The sequence below is a fragment of the Nelusetta ayraudi genome, unplaced genomic scaffold, assembly GCF_046127955.1.
Source record: "Nelusetta ayraudi isolate G7.1 ecotype Tasmania unplaced genomic scaffold, CSIRO-AGI_Nayr_v1 ptg000026l, whole genome shotgun sequence".
NCBI classification, from domain to species: Eukaryota; Metazoa; Chordata; class Actinopteri; order Tetraodontiformes; family Monacanthidae; genus Nelusetta; species Nelusetta ayraudi.
In genome coordinates, this window is record NW_027466076.1 from 2849977 (window position 1) to 2869956 (window position 19980).

At 52.7% G+C, this 19980-nt stretch overlaps 1 protein-coding gene across 3 annotated transcripts; it reads right to left on the reverse strand.

Moving 5' to 3' along the window:
* Nucleotides 1-716: 716 nt before the first annotated feature.
* apc (APC regulator of WNT signaling pathway) lies at nt 717-19973 on the reverse strand. 3 transcript variants are annotated; one of them, XM_076029006.1, is made up of 18 exons: nt 19662-19973; nt 19388-19537; nt 13106-13261; nt 11149-11236; nt 10874-11057; nt 10547-10655; nt 10340-10453; nt 10154-10216; nt 9935-9985; nt 9743-9829; nt 9468-9645; nt 9147-9353; nt 8963-9058; nt 8717-8856; nt 8508-8585; nt 8137-8253; nt 7737-7951; nt 717-7251 (listed from the first exon to the last, which is right to left on the reverse strand). In XM_076029006.1, the coding sequence occupies exons 3-18, from the start codon at nt 13238-13240 to the stop codon at nt 2049-2051; spliced, it is 7065 nt and encodes a 2354-aa protein (XP_075885121.1). In that variant the 5' UTR covers nt 13241-13261; nt 19388-19537; nt 19662-19973; the 3' UTR covers nt 717-2048. The 3 variants fall into 3 exon arrangements, with proteins under 3 accessions (XP_075885121.1, XP_075885123.1, XP_075885120.1); XM_076029008.1 differs by lacking the exon at nt 19662-19973 and having other exon boundaries at nt 9153-9353; nt 19388-19649; XM_076029005.1 differs by lacking the exon at nt 19662-19973 and having other exon boundaries at nt 19388-19649.
* Between the last annotated feature and the right edge of the window lie 7 nt (nt 19974-19980).

The following is a 19980-nucleotide window of genomic DNA, read 5'->3' on the forward strand; positions in this document are numbered from 1 at the left end:
TTTTAACTTGTCCCGACACTGTTTGAATCAGCCCCGAAACCCGGGAAACTTTCAGTTTTTAATACGTGAAAATATAAAACTCTACAAGTGGGGTATTTAAAAAATGGCGGGTTTTTTTGTTTTCGTCAAAACTCTTACCCAAACAGTGTCCTGCTCTGTGTGGTGACGGCACAGGTTGGTCTCTGCTCGGTTCCCCCAAAGAACAGGAACCAAAATGGTAACGGTATGTACCGTGCTGGGGTCAGTGTAAATGCTGACAAACCGAGCTGAGCCGAACCAAAGTGCGCTGGTCGAAACGAGCCTTTAGTTAAGACCGGTGAGCTGTTAAACTGTGTCCGGACACAGCAAGTCCCTTCGTAAATACTATACAGTTCTCACTCTACACTACAGTACAGTACAGTCAATGTAATGAAATGGCATACAATGTGAGTACATTTTATTTTATGTTTACCAATAGAAGAACTTCTAATGTGGTGCCGGTTTTGTATTCTTGTCAGGATGGCGAGAAACACCACTGCGTTACGCCTCTGTGGTTGCAGTAACTGAGGCGTTTGATATTTGATAGTAGTTATCTTTCAACTATAAACCACCACATGATCCTGCGTTTAAATCATTTGTGGCAACACACTGAACCGGAAAGACAAAAGGTTGTAGAGGTTTTTGTAGAAAAATGAAAACAAAACAAAATCTCAAATAAGTTTTACGATACTCGTCAGTTAAAGTGCAGATTTATTTCTATATGATGGAATTAAAGGCAAATATGCAGTGATATAACTTCAGCATGTATGCCGCTATTACATCTTTACTTTTTGCTCACCCACCATACAAGTAACACACCAACTTAATAGTGGTTCCATCTGCGTACATAACAATCAAACAGCAGAATGCAGCTAAAATGTTTTTCAATTTATTGTTCATCAGTTATGTCACCAAAACAAAAAAAGGGTTTGCTTCAAAGTTGTTTTTCCTCCAGTTTTTACATAAATCCATGAATGAATTCAACACTGGAATTTTATTTTGGCCAAAAAAAAAAAAAAAAAAAAAAAAAACAGAATAAAAAAAAAAAATCCTTTTTCTCAGTTATGTGCTTCCAAGTTAAAAGGTTTTACAGTAATAAGTTATGTTTTACAGTGTTACTTGTTTCCAAGGCGACACAGAGCTGGAGGTTTTCAGCCAACAGACCATTCTTCATGGGAAAATGACACACACACACACGCACGCACGCACACACACGTGCGCGCACACACACACACCAAAGTGTTTTTGATTAGCGTGTACAGCGCAGTTGGCAGCAAACTTCCTGCTCTGGCAAAAAAAGCTCAACATGAGAGTGAGGTTCTGAAAAAAGAGATTTTTTTTTACAGTCTGCTGACAGATGATGTAGTGTGGAGGTTCTGTGATGACCAACATTCCAAAGATGATCCATGAAGAAGATCCTACATTTTGGGCATCGGCGTCGTGACCCAACGCAGTGACTTTCCTCCGGCGGCGACCGAGCTTCTTGAGTTTCACAAACTCAACTGTGGCCGTGTGCAGAAAATCGATCCGTTCGCAACAAACAGGAGAAAAACATCTTTGCAGAACCAAACTCCATTTCGGAAAAAGAAAAGACAATTTCCAAAAGAGCAGGATTAGCCCAGAGGCTACAGCTAGCAGAAAAATTATCACCATTACCATCATCATCATCATCATCATCATCATCCTGGTTACGTCGGCGTGGCAACCGTCATCGACCAAGTGGGGTGCAGGACCATGCGGGGAAATTGGGGGCGGAGCTAAGCGCTACTCATCATTTTAGTGGTATAAAAACATAAAAAGTTAAGGAATAAGGAATTTGAAGCCGACAAGTGAGAGTAGCCAATGAGGAGGCAGGGTATGGTCAGGCTGGGGGGCTTGGGGTGGGGTGAAGGGGAGGCAACAGCACTTAAATACACACCTCCTATACAAACACTTTCCAAACATTTCAATTTTCCTTATTTACACTTCGTGTCCATTTTAAGTAAGTGAAGCAGCGAGGCGTCTTTCCGACTCTTTTCTCTCATCCGCCTTCACACGGACGTCACAATGTACGAGCCGCGCTCGCCACCGGCGCCGCCGCCCCCGCCGCCCCCCTCGCCACCTTTTGGCTCTCGTTTTTTGGTGACCGGAGTGGGGATGAGCGACGGTCGCGTGGGGGTCGTGGATGTCGAGGAAGACGGAGTGGTGGTGGTGGTGGTGGTGGTGGTGGTAGCAGCGTTGACCTCGGCACTGCTCTTCCTCGGACTCGGTGTGTAGTTGAAGGGGCTGACCCGGGCGGCCACGGCGCCGCTGCGCTGCTGCTGCTGCTGCTGCTGCTGCTGCTGCTGCGGTGGCTGCTGCGGTGGCTGCTGCGCCTGCTGAGGCCCACGCTGCTGTTGCTGCTGCTGCGGCCGCTCAGGCGTTTGCGGCGGCTTGTCGTCGAGGCTCTCGCAGCTCCGGCGCAAGTTGAGGTTGGAGGCGGAGGAGGAGGAGACGGAGGAGGAGGAGACGGAGGGGGAGCAAGTGGGGATCTTTGAGGGCGCGGGACTGTGGATGACGGGCGGGGCATTAGTGGTGGTGGGCGAGCGGGCTGAGCAGGAGGAGGAGGAGCGCGGGTTGTTGACCGGACAGTCTTCCAGACGAACCCACACGTCTTCCGATTGGTTGGTCAGGCTCCGCCCACTCGAACTGCCACCGCCCTTTGCTTTCCTCCAGGTACCTTTGGACCTGATGCCGCTCTCCTCCTCGCTCCGCCCCTTCTCGCTGGACTCGGACGACGCCGACAGCACCGACGACTGGCTTCCTGTCCTCTTCCAGGTGCCGACACGCGGCAGTGACGTCGAGTGCTTCCCGCCGCCGCCGCTGCCACCGCCACCGCTCTCTCGCTTCCAGGTGCCGGTACGGTTGAAGCGCGACGAGGCCACTTCCTGCGGGCGTGACGGGCTCTCAGAGTGGGAGCGGCTGATGTCGTGTCTCCTGGCCGGTGGCGGCAGCGGCGTCTCGGGGCTGCTGGGTGACTCTGGCGGTGGCGGCACGCCGGTGGCGGCGGCCGACTCCTCCAGTTTCCTCTTCAGCGTTGGGCTCGGTGTCTCTTTGATGAAGGTTGACTGGCGCACAAGTGCCGGCTTCTCTGGCTCCGCCCTCGGTTTCTTTGCCACCCTCGATGCTGATTCGCTCCTCGGGATGCCGCCGCCGCCGCCGCCGGCCTTTGACGCAGCGGCAGCGCCTTGCTTGGCCTGTCTGGAGGCCGAGGACGACGAGGACGATGCACTTCCTGGAGACGCCGTCCGAGGCAGCTGGGGCAGCTTCCCTCCTTTCTGATTGGCTGGAGGGGCGGAGCGAGAGGGGGTGGAGTCTCGGGAGGCCCCGCCTCCTCGGTCCCCGCCGTCACCACCGCCGGGGGCTCTGGCCACAGGTGCTGCTCTGGGTTTGCTGCGCCCCCTGCTGGCCGGCTCCACCCTGGCCTTGCCAGTGATCAGACTGCGGTACACCTTCTTCCCGCCTCTCAGCGCCTTCGCTGCCTCCTCCTCCTCCTCCTCCTCCTTCTTCTTCTTGGCCTCCAGTGTGCTCGCTTCTCCACCCTTCAGGATCCTCGCCTTGCGCTTCGCCGGCTCCTCGTTCTTCTCCTCCTCTTCCTCCTCTTCCTCCTCCTCCTCCTCCTCCTCCTCCTCCTCCTCCGCCGCCACGTCCTCTTCGGCGTTGTTGTTTACCGCCGGCAGTCGGAAGGGCGAACCTACAGACTTGAGCGACAGAACCGAGTCCGAGTCTGACGACGGCTGGCGTGACAGTGACGACGATGCGGCGGCGGCGGCGGCATTCAGGCTGCTGACGATGGAATTGGCTCCCTCCTGAATGGCCTTCCAATCAAAGGACTCAGAGTCTGGGGAGGCGGGGCTCCTCGGCGCCTCTGACGGCTCTTCCTCGCCCAGAATGCCGTCGTCTGCCTCGGGCAGAGGAAGTGCGTTGGGGGGGGTAGTGGCAGGGGCGGCGGCGGCAGGGGCGCTGTTGCTCGCCGCAGCCTTCTTCTTCTTCTTGGGCATGGCGGAGCTGATGCACTCCTGCAGCAGGTCGTCCTCCGAGTCGATGCTCAGTGAGCTGAGCGACGAGTTCCTGGAAAAGCAGACGGGCGTGTCCTCTACGTGGAAGGCTTTGGGGGCGTAGCCGGCGGCGTGGCGTGGCTTCAGCCCCGGCTGTGGCGCCTGTGGCGGCTGCGTCGGCGGTGGAGCGGGCGGGATCCGTTTGCCCGTCTTGGGCGGCGGCGGCGGCGCAAACTCCTTGTTGTTGTTCTCCTGGTCGATGTCGCTGAGCGAGCTGAGGGACGAGTTCCTGGAGAAGCAGACGGGCGTGTCCTCGATGGCGAACTTCTGCTTCTCGTCGGAAGAGGTGGCGGCGGGCTTCGTCCGGGGAAAGATGGCCGCCGTTTGCTGCTTCCTGGTCCTCCTCTCCTCTTCCTCCTTGGCGCGCTTTTCCTCCTCGTCCCTTTCGACGCCACCGCCGGCGTCGTCCTCGTCGAAGTCGAGGGAGCTCAGCGAGTCGTTGCGCGAGAAGCAGCACGGCGTGCCCTCGATGGGCGTGTAGTGCCGCGGCGAGTCAAAGGCAAAGCCCGGTTTGGCCTTGGCGCCGCTGTACGCCGCCGCTCTCTGGGGCATGGGCTTCACCGGCGACGTCGGCTTCTTCCTCTGCGGCGGCGGGCCCAGCGGTGGCACGGCGGGCGGCGGAAGGAGAGGGGGCGGAGCTTGGCTGGCGGCCACTCGGATCGGCTTCCTGGGCCGGGCCTTGGGCATGGCGGCGCTGATGCACTCGGCCAGTATGTCATCGCCGTTCTCCCCCTCCGGAGGCCCTGCCCCACCCCGCCTGGCCCTCGCCGCAGGCGCCGCTGCCACCCCGACTTCCTCGTTGGGCGGAGACTCGATGGTGAGGTCACTGAGGGAGGTGGCGGTGGAGAAGTTGAGCGGCGTGCCCTCCACGCAGTAAACCCTGGGCACCTCCTCGCCTGCAGGTGCTGCTGCTACGTCCTTCCGAGGCTGCGGGTGGGCGCGGCCCGGAGTGGGGAGGGGCTTGTAAACGGGAAGCTGGCTGGGTTTGTGCGGCAGTGGCGGCGGCGGTGGCGCCGCCTTCTTTGGTTTGCGCGATGACTTGGGCATGGCCATGTTGATGCACGCCTCGAGGATCTCGATGTCGTCGTCGTCGTCTGATTCGTCCAGGGCGGCTTTAGGACCCTGCTTGGATCTCCCCGCCTCCTCGTCCTCCACCCTCACCTTCTCCTCCTCCTCCTCCTTCTTCTTCATCTCGGGGACGATGTACGGCTCGTCCAGGCTGATGGCGCTCAGGCTGGACGCTCTGGAGAAGCCGTGCGGCGTGCTCTCGGTGGCAAAGTGCAGCAGGAGGTCGGCACTGCTCTCCTCCACCTGCCCCACCTCCTCCCGCTCCTGCTCCTCCTCCTCGTCCTTCCTCTTGTCCTTCTGCTGTTGCTGCTGCTGCGGCGGTGGCGTCTTGGCCCGACTGGGCGGCATGGTCTGGCCGGGGCTGTCAGGCAAGTCGCTGGGGCTGACCACGCCGCTGGGCATGCCGCTGCAGGGCTCGCTGGAGCGCACGGAGGAGGAGATGGAGGAGGTGGAGAAGCTGTCCAGCGAGCTGACCGACGTGCAGCGGCTGAACATCAGCGGCGTCTCCTGGGCGTACGGCGGCTCCGGAGGACTCTTGGGGGTCCTGGCGCCGGAGGAGGGCGCCACTTGGTGGTGGTGGTGGTGCTGCTGCTGCTGCTGCTGCTGCTGCTGATGGTGGGCGTGGCCGTGATGGTGGTGATGGTGGTGGTGGTGGTGGCCCCGTCGGCCCCGTGTGGAGGGTACCGGCAAGACAGATGCCGCCACCGCTGTCTGACTCTCTGCCTCCTTCTGCTGCTGCTGCTGCTGCTGCTGTTGCTGCTGCTGCTGCTGCTCGTCCTTCTCACTGACCGGAAGCGTCGGGTAGTCGTTGCTGGCCACGCCTCCTCCTCTCCGCCTCTCAATGACGTCGCCTTCCTCGTCGTCCTCCTCCGATGAGAGCGAGGAGAGCGAACTGCCCCTGGAGAAGCAGATGGGCGTGTCCTCCACGCAGTAGGTCTGCGTCGACTCCTGGTTGGCCTTCGGGGGGCGGAGCTTGCCCGAGGAGGGAGGCGGCGGGGCTGTGGGCGGGGCCGCCTCGGCCGGCTGGTACTTCAGGCTGTAGTCGATCGGCTGCTCGCCGGCCACTTCGCCGCCGCCGCAGTAGCTCGACGCCGTGGAGGAGGCGGTGGTGGCGGAGGCGTAACGCGGCATGGGCGGCGGTGGTGAGCCGATGCGGCCGCTCGACGCGGCCGAGTCGCTGCTGTCGTTCCTCCTCCTCCTCCTCGCCAGCTGCTCGTCCGGCTCGCCGTGTCGCTGGTTGGGGCTTTGGCGGCCGGAGTTGAGCTGCTCGTCTGAGTACTTGAGGCTGTAGTTGATGGGTGTGTCCAGCTCGGCACCGTCGTCGTCCGCCATGTGGTTGGCGCTGCGGATCTTGTGCGCCAGGTCGGCCGGGTACTTCCTGTAGCAGCACTTGCCGCCCACGCCGCCCTCGTCGAGCGCCGAGGAGCGGGGCTCGGCCGAGGGGCGGGTCTTGCCGCGGTGGCCGTAGCCGTCGGCGCTGGTCACGCTGTTCAGGCTGTCGCTGGACGCTCGCACGCCGGGCGAGAAGAGCGGGCGGCCGTACGCCCCGTCCCCGTCGCCCCCCGCCACCGCCACCCGCTTTGACCCCTCACCGCTCTTCGGGCTGGACAGCACCGGCGTGTTGGGGTACGGTCGCGCGCCGCCCACGCTTCCGCCCGATCCGGCGCCGTTACAGCCCCGCCCCTTCCTGTGCGCCGCCTTGGGGCTCAGGTTGTCGATGTTGTCGAAGGTCTCCGACAGCTGCTGGGCGTCCAGCTCCTCAAACAGCGCCTTCTGCTTGCGCGCGTGCAGCGAGGGGGCGGCGCTGCCACCGGGCGACACCACGCTGGCGTCCTTGTAGCGCGCTGGCCGGTTGGCCATCAGGTTGCGCAGGGCGGCGGCGCTGCCCATGGCGATCATCTTGTGGCGGGAGTGGATGAGGTTGCGCAGCATGCCCACGGCGCCCAGCTCCCACAGCGTCTCCTGGTCCTTGGCGTCGCGGGCCGACAGGTTCCACAGCGTCCCGCAGGCGTTGGACACGATGGTCAGACTGTGAGACTTGAGGTGCTGCAGCAGCGTCGGCAGGCAGCCGTGCTCACGCAGGATCTGCCTGAGAGACAAAAAAAAAAAGCAAAAAAATGCTTGTGAGTGAGTCTAGAATAGAAAACAACTTCACTGCCGTTGCACCTGAATGCAACACAATTTGCTGTGCCGTCTGAATAAGAATAAAGCAGATGACAACAGATACACAAAAGACATTCATCCTAAGCCAATAATATCCATCCATCCATTTTTGATGCACGCTTATTCCTGAGCTCAGAGTCATGGGTTAAGTCAATAATATAAAGACTAAATATAGTTAAAATTGTTGTACTACCCCCTTTAACTGCCACATTGTCGTGGGGGGGATTAAGTGCCCAGGTGATCCTAGGAACTATGTTGGATCTCCTCAATCCCACCGTCCGAGGCATGGGACTCCATGGGACTCCATGGGACTCAATGGAACTCAGTGGAACTCAATGGAACTCAATGGAACTCCATCGGACTGCATGGGACGGACTTGGGGCGGGCAGGGCATCGTGTGCTCGCGCTCACCTGTGGGCCTCGTTAGTGGCAATGAGGCTGGAGACGTTGCGCAGGATCCCGCCGCCGCTCTCGATGATGGCCAGCGTGTTGGTGTGGCTGCGGTGGGTCAGCGTTCCCACCAGGAAGGCCAGGGCGCCGTCCACCGCGCAGATGTCCGCCTTGTTTTCCGTGCAGTGAGCCGACAGGTTCCAGAGGGCGCTCAGCACCGACTTGAGCGTCGACTCCTGCAGGGAGAAGGCGACGGGGATCAACGGCAGTGAAACATGACAAATCAAATTTTGATCCCTGAACACGATTCTGGCTGCCACCATTAAATGTGGAAAGAAACTACAGATAACAGATAACTATAATCGCATTCACTGTTCTGGCCGCAATCGTGAGCCGCCCCCTGGTGGACGCTGCTGCTCACCTTCTGCACCTCCAGAGCGCAGCCCATCAGCGCTCGCACGCTGCCCACCTCGCGCAGCGTCTTCTTGCTGTTGACGTCAGCGCGCCATGACAGGTTCCGCAGCACGCTCGCGATGACCTGGAGGGTCAAAGACAAAACACCCACACAACAATTCAGATTCTCAATCACTGATATTTCACTGATGTGCAATAAAACACTTGTTTATATTACAGAGTACAAGTCAATAAATAGTTTATTTATTTTTAATTCATACAGGTTTTTCCTCTCTATTGCACTGCGTTCTGCTGTAATTTTGTAAATTTCCCCCAATGTGGGATAAATAAAGACATTCTAATCCTCAAACTCTCATTGTGTCTGGGTGAGTGACCGACCTGCTGCAGGTCTTCGCTGTCCGACTTGAGCTGCGCCACCATCGCCCTCATGCAGCCCTTCATGGAGCACAGCGTGGCCTGTCGGAGCAGAGCAACACAACACCGCCATCAGCACCAAGACAACAACAACAACAACAACAACAACAACAACAACGGCGACAACAAAAGGACCACGGTCATCTCAGTTTTTGCTCGCTCGGCATTCCGACCTTGTTGGCGACGTCTCCGAAGGTGAGGTTGGTGAGGGCCATGCCGGCGTAGCGCCGCAGCGTGACGCTGTAGTGGTCGCTGCTCAGCCCGCACATCTCGCAGTCCACCTGCAGCAACTCGGCCACGGCCTGCAGCCCTCCTGCAGGCAGACGGAAGGAAACCGCGTACAGACAAAAAGCAATCAACACCTGGAAGAAAACGCTGTGCATTTTTTTTCTCTCTCTCTCTTTCTTTCTCCCACTAACCAAGTTCGTTCATGGCGTGCCGATGCTCCTCATCGAAGGAAAGTTTCATAAGGACACAGACGGCTGGACAGATCTGATGCTCCACTGGAGAAGGCACTGAGGCAGAAAAAAGAACAGAATAAATAAAATGTACACATCACGTATAACTACAATGGTGGTTTGAAATCTGCATCGGGTGGCGTACACTCACTGGGGTTGTCCTCCTGGTCGACGCCCCTCTCGTGGTTCTCCTGCCAGCTCCAGCAGGCCTCGCAGTAGTGGCGCACCTGCTCCAGCAGGTGGAGCACTCTGATCTCGCGCCGCCCTCGCTTGTCGTCCGGCTGACTGTGGACGATGTTGTGCAGCGCCGCCGACGCCCGCGCCCGCGCCTCTTTGCTCCCGCGGGAGTTACCTGGAGGGGCCGGGAGGGGGGGGTGACAACGTGAGAGGCGGAAGGAGTTGCGACAGCTGAGGTGAGGCAAGGAGGTTTGAGGGTGGTCGCGGGGTGGGGGCACTGCACACCCACCGAGCAGGAGGGAGTCTTTGTCGTTGCCGTGGAGGAGCTGGATGAGCAGCGGCAGGCAGCCGGACTGCCGCATGGCGATGCACGAGTCCTGCGAGCTGGACATGGCGAGTAGCGTGCGGGACATGTCGTCCTTATCGTGAGTCCCCAACATGGACAGGAGGCTGTACACCATCTCCACCTGGTGGACACAAAGAGGAAGGGATTTTTTTTAAAGTCATTTTATTCTTCATTTGTTTGTTTCTTTTTCCAAATGACACCGTCGCGAGGTAGGTTACCTTTGTTCCGAGGTGGTTGGTGATTCGTCGAGGCACGGAATAACCCGCCTCGCTGGTTGGCTCGTGGTCCAATCGGTTGCTGGAGCTCTGAAAAAAAAAAAAAAAGAAGAAGGTGAAAAGACAAAGTAGTGAAAATGACATCACAAACAAGACAAAGACACAAAAAGACAGAGAGGCGGCCGAGAAAGTCACCTGGGCTCCAGCCAATCCGCTGCTCTCGCTTGGCACCTGAGCTTCGTCCACCTGCAGTGAGAGACAGCAGTTTTATGAACGACATCCTGCAGAACTTTATTCATACATATACAGTACATACATAGATACATATGTATATATATACATATACATATATTTACACACACGCACACATATGTATAAAGATAAAACGAGTGATGCTGGCGTTAAAACTCTGACCTGCAGGCGAGCTCCCATTCTCAGTATGTCCTTCTCTATCTGCTGGATGCGAGACACGCGGGCCTGGAGACAAACAGGAGGCCAGGTTGCAACATTTTTAATGCATTTTGGGGAATTTGTCCCCTGAAACTCCTCCTACTTCACACCTTGTCTGCGCCAAACGGCCGACAGACAGGGAGCAGGTACCTGAGCTCTCCTCTCCATCTCCTGGCAGGAGCCCAGCTGCTCCTCCATGGCTGACCGTATCTGACGAGCCTCGAACTCCAGCTGACGGCGGCTCATGTCTGTCTGCAGGGTGAACTAAACGACAACAACAACAACGTATTAACCCACTTCGGGGTGAGTGGCTGGCATCAAACGTGGCATCGAAAGACGAGGACGGCGGACTCTTACGTTCTCTGTGAGCGGCAGGCTGTCGATCCTCTTGGTGAGGTTCTGCAGCTGAGCATAGTACCAGTCCTTCTCCTTCTCCTCCTTCTCCAGCTCGGCCAACAGGAGGGACCTGCAACGGCAAACTACGTTAAGCTTTTTAATCCGGCCCAAACAGATACTTTGCTGTAATGCTTTGTTCTTTACATATCCCAGGATATATTTTTCTCTCCTATGAGGTGGGCCACCAAAAAAACTCCATTCATCAACCCATTGTGGGCCACCAGTCAAAAAAAAAAAAAAAAAAAAAAAAAAACATGAAGTGGCCCCCTCCATTGTCTGCTACTGTACCTCTCCTTCTCTAGCTCCTCCAGGCAGCGATCATGGCCGTCCCTGCCCGCAGACGGGAGCCCTCTCCTGGGGAAGACGCCTCCAGCCGCCCCTGCGGGTGCCACAGAGGCCGAGCTGGAGGAGGACGAGGGCGGCTGAGGGAGCCTCGGCCTGGACTTGAAGCCCGCGGACTCCAGACTCATCTCTGGAGGGTGAGACAGGACAGTCTGCGTTACAGAGCGTTGCCAGGTTGTTTCAATCCCCCGCACGGTTTTTCGCTTGTTTTTCGCGCTCACCCTTCAGCCTCTCGATGAGCTCCAGCTGAGAACCAGACGCCTCTCCCGACTCTTCTTCTATGGTGCCCTGCAGCTGCTTCAGCACTTCCTGTTTGGGGAGCACAAAGACGAGTTACATCACGGCAAAACACTGGGTTGTTTTTCCACTCAGGTCACATGGCCGTTTCACACGGTTAACGAAGACAACGGGAGAAAACGTCAACGGCCTCGCGCTCGCCCGCTCGCTCCCTCTGCCGTCCTCGGCGGGCCGCCGCCCCGCGCTTTACTCACCACGATGAAACGACAGCGTTCGTACAGCGACATGACGGGAACTAACTACGCTCGGCCCGCTTTCTGTTCATCCACATAAAACAGGAAACGGGAAACAGGATACGGGAAGCCGGCGCGTGCAGAAAAGGACGAGAGGACACAACAACAAGGAGCACGGACGCGAAAAAGGAAAATAAGACAAAAAAAACAAATCAAACCACAGGAAAACGAGCAAAGGTGGAAAAAGACCACTGACGGGTCACAGGTTGGACATAAACTAAAGAGTTAAAAACAATTAAAGGAAAACAGAGGCGACGCATTTCTATCAACGTGCAAAGAAATGAGAAAAGCTCAGCAAAACAAAGACAAACGGGCAATTAAAAAAAAAACTAGAAAAAGTAGAAAGAAGTCACGCTCACAGTGAGCAGTTGAGAGAGCGTCTAGCCAATGACCCTTTAAGGGGGAAAAAAGGGAAAAAAGGCAGCTCGCTCTGAACAACAGGCTCATTTTAAAGCACAGAGCAGCGCGTGATTGGAGAGGGGGGGGAAATATAGTAGCAGCTCTATTCTGAGCTCTGGAGGAAGGAGGAAGAGACGCAGAGACGCAGAGACAGAGACTTGATCTGATAGAGAGGACAGGAGAGTGTGGGAGGAGGGAGAGAGAGAGAGAGAGAGAGAGAGAGGGAGAGACTCAGTAGGACACTGACATCATATGACAGAGAAAAAAGAAAAGCGAGTGATGCTGACGTGAAATGATCGAGGAGAGAAGAGAGAGAGAGAGAGAGAGAGAGAGAGAGAGAGAGAGGGAGAGACGATGCAACGCACACTTTGGGTGTGTTGTGCTGACAAAGAGTGACGGGGCTGCACAGCCTCTGTATACTGCGTGAGAGCCGCAGTTGGCCACGTGGCCTACACTGCCCTCTACTGGAGAAGAAACAGTGCACTTAATCCACCCCCCAGTCGCCTGGAGACGCACACGAGTCGCCTTTTTCTGTATTCCACGAAAGTTATGTTAGTCGTAAAGGCGGTAGCGGTGACCAGGGCTGCACCATGAATCGTGAAAATAATAATAACACAGCAGCAACGTACAACATCGTAGCTGGGAATATGAACCTCTTTTTAAATGAAACCTCTCTTGGTGTTTATTTGGCCCTTATAAATGACCATGACTAAAAACTGCAATGGAAAGATTTATTATGAACTGTGCTTCAGGTCAAAGGTCGTCCTGTCAGCCGATTTAGAGGCATTTTTTTTGTATTGCGGTCTGTGGGGAAAATAAATGCTTTTTGGGCCTGATGGGATCTTTTTTTCCTGCAGTACCTCGAGTGGCCACTGGAAAAGAATGGCCAGGCTACCATATTGCCACGTGAACTCGTAAAAAAAATGCTTTTTATTGGAAAACCTGAATAAATAAATAAAAAATAGATTTAAAAAAAAATCCCCTGCTGTCCTTGTACCGGTTGCGGTCGGGACTGTTCCTTCAAATGACGAGAGTCGACATGCCAATCTTGCATGAAGTACTATTATAGTTTTTTTTGTTCTGTTCTTTTGTTACGGCTAACAAGCGTAATCAATATTTGTTTTCGAATCGTGATCTCACTTTGAAAAACAAAAACATCTAAATTCTCAATTTTCAAACAGCCACAACATTTATACGCGTTTATCGATTTGTTGTTTTGTTGTCATTAATAAATACAAATTGTACCAACCTTCATGTTGGACGCCTCCGTCTCCAGCTTGGTCAGGTGGTTGGAGTTGTCCTGCAGCTCCTGTCGCAGGTTGGAGTTCTCCATCTTCAGCACCTCCACCTGCCTCAGCAGCTGGTCGTAGGACGCCGCCGCCATGCTGCAGGAGCCACGACTGACCTGCGGCGCCGCCAGCAAGCGCAGACAACGAATCAATAGATACACCAATGAACGAAAGAATGAAAGAACAAATGAATGAATGAACTGCGAGCGCGCTCGTGTCGTCCACGTCCACTGCCGCGCCGGAGTCTGCCACACAACGCGACACGACGACGTGAAAACAACGCAGATGCAAGCCGAGTTTCCTTCACCCCTGGAATATCGCAAAAACGCCATGGAAACACTTTTTTTCGCATTTACACGTCAGCTGGCGTGATGTACGGGGGTCACGTGACCAGTTTGTTTCAAGTGAAAATGGCGCGTTACGTTTGGACGGAGGAGGAGGAGGAGGAGGAGACAGAGCATATTTTTTTTTACAAGTAATCAAAGAGAAAAATACAACAACCATTCGTGACAGCAAACATCGAAATGAAGATTTATCGCAAAATGTCTCGTACCTCCATCCTCCTCAAAGTGGGGTCTGGCGGGACGAGATTCTTTTTTTTTTTTACAAGAATTACGGCTCATGCACTTGGCACCATTTGATGGAAACGCAAATCGCAATTATATTTTGTCGAAATTTTAGAAATATCTCCTTTTATGTTGCGAAAAACTGTCATGGAAATGCAGCTATGGTTAAGAAATATTTGCAAGACAATCTTATTTAGTGTGCTCCAGAAAGGTTTGGCGCACACACACACACACACACACACACACACACACACACACACACACACACACACACACACACACACACACACACACACACACACACACACACAAATAGCCTCTGCAGACTGTGTGTGTGCATCCTGGTGGTTTTAATCCTTTCAAAGGGGAAAATCTTTTAAAAATAAATAAATAAATGAATAAATCTGTGCCAGTCCAGTATGCTGAGCGACACGGAGGGCTGCTGCAGCAAAGTGACTTCCTGCTGAGCGGCATTAATAAGAGCGACTGGACGGTGCATTCAATCAAGCTCAACAAAAACCAGGAAGCAAACAAACAAACAAACAAACAAACAAACAAAAACGCTCCACGGGGCTCAGTCTGGATGCAACAAGCAGAACGTGGATCCAATGGGTTTTTTTGGTTTGAATTCTCTAAAGATCCGGTCAGGCCCGGTTCCCTGTGCAAGCAACTCAAGCCGTCTTGTGGGAGGAGACGATGGACTGGTGCAACGTTGCAATTTGACCCCGCGGTGGGCAGCGCAAGCACGAGGACGACCACTGGAACACAACCCTGACGCTCATCGATTGATTGGGAGGACTCGATCGATCCGGAACTCAGACTGATCCCGGATCAGCTGAAGCAAATTAGCAACAACGAAATATATAAATATACATACACATATGGATGAATCTATACATAGAGAGAGTGAGCACGAGACTAAAACCTTCTCCTCGTCCTACTCCTCCCTTCTTTTCTTTTGTGCTTTCTTTTCATTTTATTTGCCCCGTCCGCCTTCATCCTCCATCACCGGTCGGCCATTTTCTCTGCCTCTCCTCTCTCCATCACGGCACCCACCACCACCACCACCACCACCACCACCACCTCCCTCTACCCCTCCCCTCCCCTCCCCTCCCCTGGCTCTGCCTTTCGCTCATCTTTGTCCCTCTCCGTGTGTCGCAGAGGAGGCAAAGTGCAGCCTTTGTGCAAAGAGAAGATGAGCAACGGCAGAAAATTGAAACGAAAGGAAAAATCAATGACAATGACAGCGGAGAGACGCCACCTCTCTCCCTCCCTCTCTGCTGTCCTCCATTCTCATGATCAATGCCCCCGCCCGCTTTCTGACAGAAAAGAAACTAACACACCAACAGCACAAGAGGGGCACGAATAAAGGATGAAGGGTGGATGAATGACGGGTGAACAGACTGTGGATAAAGAAAGAAAATGGCAGCTCACCCCATCGCTGAAGCCTCCATCACCCTCCCTCTCTCTCCCTCTCTCTCTCTCTCTCTCTGAGCGTGTCTGCCTGACAGAGTGCAGTCAGCTGGGCGAACAGGCAGCCAATCAGGGGGCAGAGACAGAGCGAGGGGGATCGAAGAGGAGGAGGAGGAGGAGGAGGACAGGGGGCTTACCTTCCTCCTCCCCCTCCCCCCTCCCATAATGCTTTGCTGCTGCGGCTGCAAGCAGACTGACCGGGTTACTAGGAGCCCACTCCCCCTCCCCCTCCCCTTCCCTCCCCTCCTCCCCCCGCAGCTCCCAACACACACACACTGCAGGTCGACTTCTGCTTTTTTTCTCTCTCTTCTTTTTGCTTCGTGTACGAATTCGTAAAAAAAAACAACCATGACAACGTTTGCATATTAAAAGCCGGGTGGGGGGGGAGGGGAGGACAATGCATCTTGTTTTACTGTCCGACGCTTCCTTCCGGCCCCCCCCTCTCTAGTTTTCTCCGCCCTGGTGCCTCGAGGGGCTTCGGCGCAGCTTCATAAACTTCTAACGTGTCGATATAAGCGAGAAGCGGCTCAGTTTTGCGTCCTTCAAAGTTCTCGCCGACGCCGCGGATGTCTCCTGCCGCAGCCTCGCAGTGCACCTGCAGGGAGCGCCGCTCGCTCGTTTGTCCCCCCCCCCCGAAGTCGTCTTTGATGGGATTGAGGGTCCGAGGTAATCCCATCATTGCTTGCTGCTGATTAAGAATTAAGGGTGAACGGTATGTCTGAGAAGATCGTGGAATGACACACACACAGCAGGACACGGCAGAATGTGCACACCAGCCCCCCCACCCCCCTGGATTCAAAGGTCACGTGACAAAGCCTGTCCATTAACGAGGAGATATAAAAACCAATGATGCAGAACTATCACTCACTAATGGCACCATGAAACCCTGACCTGCTCTGTTTTTTGGGGCATTGTTCAAAAATTATAAAATGTTGGGAAAATATTCACAGAATTTTTGTCAGAACTCTGGGTTATGGTGCAGCTAGGACATGTGCGCTGTTGTATTTTTGGCAATATGACAGGACGTTTGTTAAAAGGTGACAGATATTACGGAAAATCTTGTTTGTAGCTTGTAAGAAAGCAATCACGAGGAAGTGGTATAAACCAGATCCACCGACGCCAGATGACTGGCTGAAAGATTGTGACTGAAATATATGTTGCGGAGCAACTGGCTCATAAGATAAGGAGCAAAGAGGAGCAGTGTCGAGGAAATTGGGAGAAATGGACTGTTTATACACAAACAACAGGGCAAGGACTGTCACAGTGATGCCAAAACAGAACAAACTGTGGAGACATCACGGCAATATCTTATCTTGATGATAGTATTTGTTTTTTTGTTAATGTTTATATGTTGTAAAAGAAAAAACAATAAAAAGAAAGTATATATATATATATATTTTTTTTTTTTTTAAAACCTGATCTGCTCAGGTCCGAAAACACTCACAAGAAGAGGAGGGAGGAGAGAGGAAGGATTGTGTTATTATTCCTGGGGTGAGTAAATGAGTGGTGGTGGTGGTGGGGGGGTGGGGGGGGGATGCACAGGAAGCTGGCGGCTCAGCCCACAGAAATCTCTGCAGCGGCTTCCTCGCTGCTACCACACAATAGCCGGAAAGTCAGACAGCCTGGGCCCGGGGCAGTGACAGGAGACTTTGTCCACCTCAGTGAACCAAAACTGATTTTTTTCTTTTTTGTCCTGCCGTCAATTGTCGGTTCTAGGGCAGGGTGATTTGGACAAAAATAAAATCCAGCTGTTGTTTTTTTTTCTCTGAAAACTCGATTTTAGATTTAGATTTTTTTTTGGTAAAACTACTAAAGACAATGGAATTCATTATTTAAAATATTTTAGTTTTAAAGAAAAATAGCAAACAATATTCCCTATTGGGAATGAAGGGCAACTGAAAGATATTGTAAATCCTCTCTGTGTTTAGTAAAGTGACAACATTTACAGTCTTCTTAAACAAACAAAGATGAATCCCTGGGGATTAATTTCACCAAACATCACTTTCAAAATAAAAGGTTTTTCTATCATCTTGAACAACGATGAATGAATAAAATGCTAAACTTTCGCTTCTTTTTCTCTTTTTTTTTTTTAAATTAGAGGTGCACAGCCCGGAAGCAAAAGAGATTTTTTGACATCTTTGTGAAACATCGATATTCAGCATTCAGAGAGTCTAAATGACTCAACTGACATTTAAAAAAACACAAAAAACATTCACTTCTACACCACAAGGGTTTTTTATTCTCTCTCTCTCCCTCATATGCTTTGCCAACATTTCATTGTTTCCTCAGACTATTTATGCCACTACATCCCCGTCCACACATTAAACCTCTGCTGTACATCTCTGTACGCTTCACTTAACATGTCCCTTAGAATGATTCATTATGCACAGACAACAACTGTGTCCCATGAGGCATCGCAGACGACTCGATTGGTCAAACCAACTGAAGGCAACGCGACAAAGTGACCGGATGTAGTCTGCACTGCAGCCAACATCATGCGGGCGCTTACTCACAGGTGTACACGTCTCGTTACACTGTGGCATAGCATTGCTGTCAAAATGTTACGCCGCATTTGTAGCTTTAACCTTTCACATTTGTAGTTTCACTGTTGTCGGTCATCCGTCTGTTCTGATAGCATTTTAGAATAATATGTATTTCAGCAACTCATAAGGTATTTCTTTAGATTGTCAACTATCAAGTTGCAGGTCAACCTGCTATCTGTTGTGCATACTGCAAATAATGTCGAGCTTTGATTCATTTTACCCGTCGGTGACCTCAGTGTCGTCCTTTCATTGCTTTCACCTTACGCTCAAATGTGAATTTGTATTTGTGGCTGGGAACTAATGACTGTAGATATCAGACTTGTATTTGTAAATATTTGCAGTTGCAAGCTTTAAATTTGCACTGAAAACACTTGAGCTGCACAGCTCAGACTAGGAAATTCTTGAGCAAACAAACCTTGTTTACGGCTGGAAGCAGACCACCAAAATTAATCAATTAAATCCGGACATTGCCATTATAGGGCCCCTTTAATACCGAATCGCTGGGACTGCAGCTGGGTGGGTTCACCTGCTAATCACCTGCCACTCCTGCTGATTCAAGTCTGTGCCCCATCACACACCAACATATTTCCGCACAAACTGACTGATTATAATACAGCGTGTCCACCCAACTTTAGTAGCATGTAGTGGTAAGACAGCATATCACAAACATCCCTGTTTCCTGACAACAAACGACAAGACTTCTCTCCTTTCTGGGTGGAACTGACAGGACAGACACAGATGACTGGTGAAAGGGGCCATGACAAAACCCTGGAAATGTTTGAAGACACCTGGCAGGAATGTGACCGATGAAGCTGTTGTGGAGGTTTACAGTGCGACACAAACTGATTAAAAAGGCTGGCCGTGTCGTTGGCTGCAGACAGGAGAGCTTTGAGGCAGTGGTGGAGAGGAGGACGTTGAACAAACTGTTACCCATCATAGACAACCAAGACCACCCTCTCCACCACACACTGGACAGACAGCGGAGCGTCTTCTCCAAGAGACTGAGACAGCTGCGTTGTCTGAAGGAACTCTTCAGGAGATTCCTTCCTGCCTCAAACCATTACCCTCTATCACTGCATATCTATAGCTCTTCCCTGCTGTGGGACAGATAGCATTCTGGAATTTTTTTTCCTGGACTCAATGGCAAATAATGCTCTATTGGTTTAGAAAGCTTTTTAATGCTGCAACAGTGTACTGTGCTTCCCAGTTTGTACATCTATCTATCTAAACTGGGGAATGAGCGGAGATACAGATGTGCAGCTCTGTACTGCAGCAGTACTACTGCCCCAAATACGGAAGGGCAGGCCGTTTCATGTTGTATATTTACAGAAAACTGCATTAGTTGTAGTCCTGCTTGACAGCAATAGCGATGTTAGCTCTCCTGTAGCAAGTGTACACTGTAAATGTACTACTGTGACCCCAAAAAAGAGGAGCCTCGTTAGCTGGCTAACCGCTGCTGTCCAGTCAGCCGCTTACTTTCACCCCGCGGTTCCGCTCGACCTCACATCCACCAGTCAACACTGCCCGGCTGGTGGACTGGACAACCGTCCGCCATTCCCCAAGACCCCGGAACAACGGGCAACTTTCACCAGTCGGCGCCCCAAACCAGTCAAAACAAGTGATTAGCACGCTGCTAAGCTAAACACACAGGCGTTCTTACCTTTCTCTGGGACTGAAGAAAACGATCCAAGTCCGCGCCCTGAAGGCGGCAGTCTCAAGGGAACATCACCGGGGGGAAGCGAACCGAGGAGGGGACCAACGCGTTAAAGGCGGCGGAGGCCGCTCATGTCCACCGTGCGAGCGGGGGAAACTGTTTCACAAAGTCCAGGAGAAGTTCCTAACTCGGCCTTTTTGTTGTGGACAAGCCGCTGCCGCAGCAGCGGTCCGCCATCTTGTGTGTGTGTGTGTGTGTGTGTGTGTGTGTACGTACGTACGTGTTTGTGCGTAGTCAAGTTCACAGTCTGACAGGGTACTTTGTCCTCTCAAAACTATTTAACGTTTCCCTATTTATCAACAACAAAATAAACACTTAAAGGCGCTTTTACGCATTAATTGATTTAATTTCGCCATCAACATTGTCATAGCGCATGCAACTATTTTAAGTAAATGTATTAGTATCACAAATGTTCATTTTGCAACAAAAAACAAAAAACGAACTTGAGTGCACCTAAGTAATCTATTTATACTTTTCTGTCCTAAAAAAGTTTAAAGTCGAGTTTACATGCTCACACTTGGGTCGTAGCTTCCTGCTAA

Excerpts from the sequence above, each read along its gene's own strand:
- apc (XM_076029006.1), bottom strand. The coding sequence starts at position 13,240 with ATGGCGGCGGCGTCCTACGACCAGCTGCTGAGGCAGGTGGAGGTGCTG. Across the intron at positions 11,237-13,105 it reads CGGAGGCGTCCAACATGAAG|GAAGTGCTGAAGCAGCTGCA; the intron begins GTTGGTACAATT and ends CTCCCCAAACAG. Across the intron at positions 10,454-10,546 it reads GCCTGCCGCTCACAGAGAAC|TTCACCCTGCAGACAGACAT; the intron begins GTAAGAGTCCGC and ends GTTGTCGTTTAG.